This window comes from Limulus polyphemus, unplaced genomic scaffold, assembly GCF_000517525.1.
Source record: "Limulus polyphemus unplaced genomic scaffold, Limulus_polyphemus-2.1.2 Scaffold162, whole genome shotgun sequence".
Taxonomy (NCBI): Eukaryota; Metazoa; Arthropoda; class Merostomata; order Xiphosura; family Limulidae; genus Limulus; species Limulus polyphemus.
Genome location: NW_013665772.1, coordinates 678,735 through 681,623, shown reverse-complemented (window position 1 = coordinate 681,623; position 2,889 = coordinate 678,735). Strand labels below are relative to the sequence as shown.

General features: G+C 30.7%; 1 protein-coding gene across 1 annotated transcript in view; it reads left to right on the top strand.

The window, feature by feature from the left end:
• Nucleotides 1-2,889, top strand: part of LOC106477108 (cullin-associated NEDD8-dissociated protein 1-like) — a 78,983-nt gene that overhangs the window by 44,954 nt on the left and 31,140 nt on the right. Inside the window, exons 16-17 of the mRNA XM_013937709.2 lie at nucleotides 1,034-1,151; nucleotides 2,653-2,784. Of these exons, the coding sequence (XP_013793163.1) occupies nucleotides 1,034-1,151; nucleotides 2,653-2,784 (250 nt within the window). The remainder of the gene's footprint in view (nucleotides 1-1,033; nucleotides 1,152-2,652; nucleotides 2,785-2,889) is intronic.

Here is a 2,889-nt window from a genome sequence, read left to right as displayed (position 1 = left end):
AAATCTTGATTTGAAAGAAAGAGATGGTGTCCTAACACATGAAAATGGCTGAGAAAGCCGCTAGGGGAACATCCTGAGCTTTCGAATGGTTATTCACATGTCATATATTGAAGTAAGTATACATAAGGGACTGTTTCCAAAAATGGAAAGAGGTGAGAGGGGCCACTGTGTTTGATTCATTACATGAGTGATATATCAGCAAAGGTAAAAGATAGGAGGTTCTTATTTTATATTCTAGCTTGTCAATATTGGTAATCTGAGTTCCTAATTCATACAAAACTATAGACTTTGTATTTTGACTTCACAAACATTTCATTTGAACCAGTGCTGCATTCAACATACCACGTGGCACACAAAAATCAATGTTTAACTGTTTTTTTTTAATATTTAATTTTAAATTAAGAAATTCACTAATGTATAATACTAAAATTTGAATTATAAGCTACAAGTGGGATACCAAACTTATTGACAGAAATTCATGAAATAGTAGTTCAATAAAATTTTGAATACGAGTCAATAAATGTGACGACGCGGCCTTTGACCCATGACCCATCCGGAGAGGGTTAAATCAAATGCCTGTCTTTATTGGTTGAGCCCCTTTATAAAGAATGAACAGCATTAAGTAGTATTCTGTAATTGTCTATAAGGGTAATTTTGTTCATTTGTGATTCTGTTTTCCTAAAGCACTGTGTTTAAAGGAAATTGTTTTGGGTACATTCTGACGTATAATTGTAGTTGAATATATTAATGTATATTAATCAAGTTTTAGAATAATAATTTTTAAGGAACTTTAACTAGGAGAATGAGAATCAATCTACAGGATAATTATTCTTGAAAATATGTTAATCAAAAGGTTATTTGCTCTTTGATATTATTATACTCATTCATTTAAAGTCTGTTTAAAATAAACATTTTGATTGGATATTTTAATATAATGTACTTTTTGATGTTATTTAAATATATTTAGTGCTTTCTGTGATCGTAATATAGTTATACTCATGGCAGTAATATTCTTTGTGTTTCTGTTTCAAAGACCATGTGACTACGTTTAATTTCACCCCTTTTGTTGCTGACCTGTATCGGTGTACCCACGTGAGGCTCAAAGCTGCAGATATAGACCAAGAAGTGAAGGAGAGAGCTATCTCTTGCATGTAATTGTATTTATTTAATCTTATGTGGAGGTTTTTATCATGCTAACAAATAAAATCAGTTTTTATTAATGCATTAAAGAGATTAATGAATTATTATAAATGTGTGTAGATAATTGAAGGTTATTGCTATGAATATTTTAATATTGTAAATGTATGGTTTTATGTGTTCAGGAAAAATTATATTGTTAAAGATCGGGAACAGCATATCATATATGTGAGTTGTGGGTGTGGCTATAAGGAACTTATATGCTTAGAAAACTTATCAAAGGTTTTTTTTTTAGTTCAAGTAGATACGTTTAAAATATCCAAACTAAATTTATGTAATGATTAAGGTTATGAGTACACTTGAATAGGTGGCAACTGCCTGTTGTAGAAAAAAACATGTGTAGAGAATGATGTATCGAAAGTCTTCTGTCTTCAGGTCAGTGTGTGTGTGTAAGCTGTTGCAGATCTTTTATAGTGTCCTGGTGGATTGTGGAGGACGTGTTGTAATTTGTTGTTCTGACTGGTGCATGTGGCTTCAACCAATGGTAGCCATAGGTTGCTCACTTCAAATCCCAAGCCTCTGTTTAGTGAAGGCTTTATTGTATTGATGTAGAAAGATTCTTTAAATTTTTTTGTCTTCCAAAACTTGATGATTTTAGTTTTATCTCAGTTTATTTTGTGTCTACATCAATACAATAAAGCCTTCACTCAACAGTGATTCGGGATTAGAGGTGAGCACAATATTATAAAAGACCTGAAGAAAATGGAAGATTTTCGGTACATCGTCCTCTACACTTGTGTTTTTTTCTACAACAGACAGTTGCTGATATTTCCAGTGTACTCACTATAAATACTCTGCATAAAAAATTTATCAAAGGTTAAGGTTATCTTGCGTTTTCCACAGTCTCATATAGCAAAGTAAGGCTCAGTAGAAATAGGGAAGGTCACAATAACCATAGCTTATGACTTTTAAAAAATACTGTATTTATGTACTTGCTATAATTTTAGTTCTTGGGCAGTAAATAAATGTAGCTATAAACAATAATAACCTTTATTTTTAGAAATTTTGATATTTGTTATAATCATTTCCATCATTATCTTGTATTTAGAGTGATAAAAAGTTAGTTATATCACAATTTGTAAGATTTTTTGTTGTTGGACTACATGCAGATGAACATGAACATTTATCAATTAATATTTGATAATAATTTGTGCTAGATTATTAAATCTGTCTCAAGGATGGGAAGACTAAATATATATGACAGTTTGTGAAATTTGTCTTTTGATTACAGATAGAGGGAACATTTGTTTTCTTTGTGATACCTCATTCAGTGGTGCGCTTATCTCAGAATGATTCTACAGAGATACAGATAATTTTTCATGCATTATAGTGAGAATGTGATAATTTTTTTGGTTTTATAAACTTGAGAAGTTCATTTTTACATTCGTTTTAACTGAAAGGTTTTATTTTTTTTATCTGCATATTGATTAAAAAATTTTTATTTTATTTTCTCAGGGGCCAAATTATTTGTAACTTGGGTGACCAATTACAGGCGGAGCTCCAAACTTGTTTGCCTATTTTCTTAGACAGGCTTAGGAATGAGATTACAAGGCTCACAACTGTTAAATCTCTCACAAAAATTGCTGGGTATGTTGCAATACTACAGTCTGTTAAAATTATTGTTATTTGATGAAATAAAAACAATATTATGAGGTGTCACTTTTTGTTTCTCATATTTTTGTATTACATGAT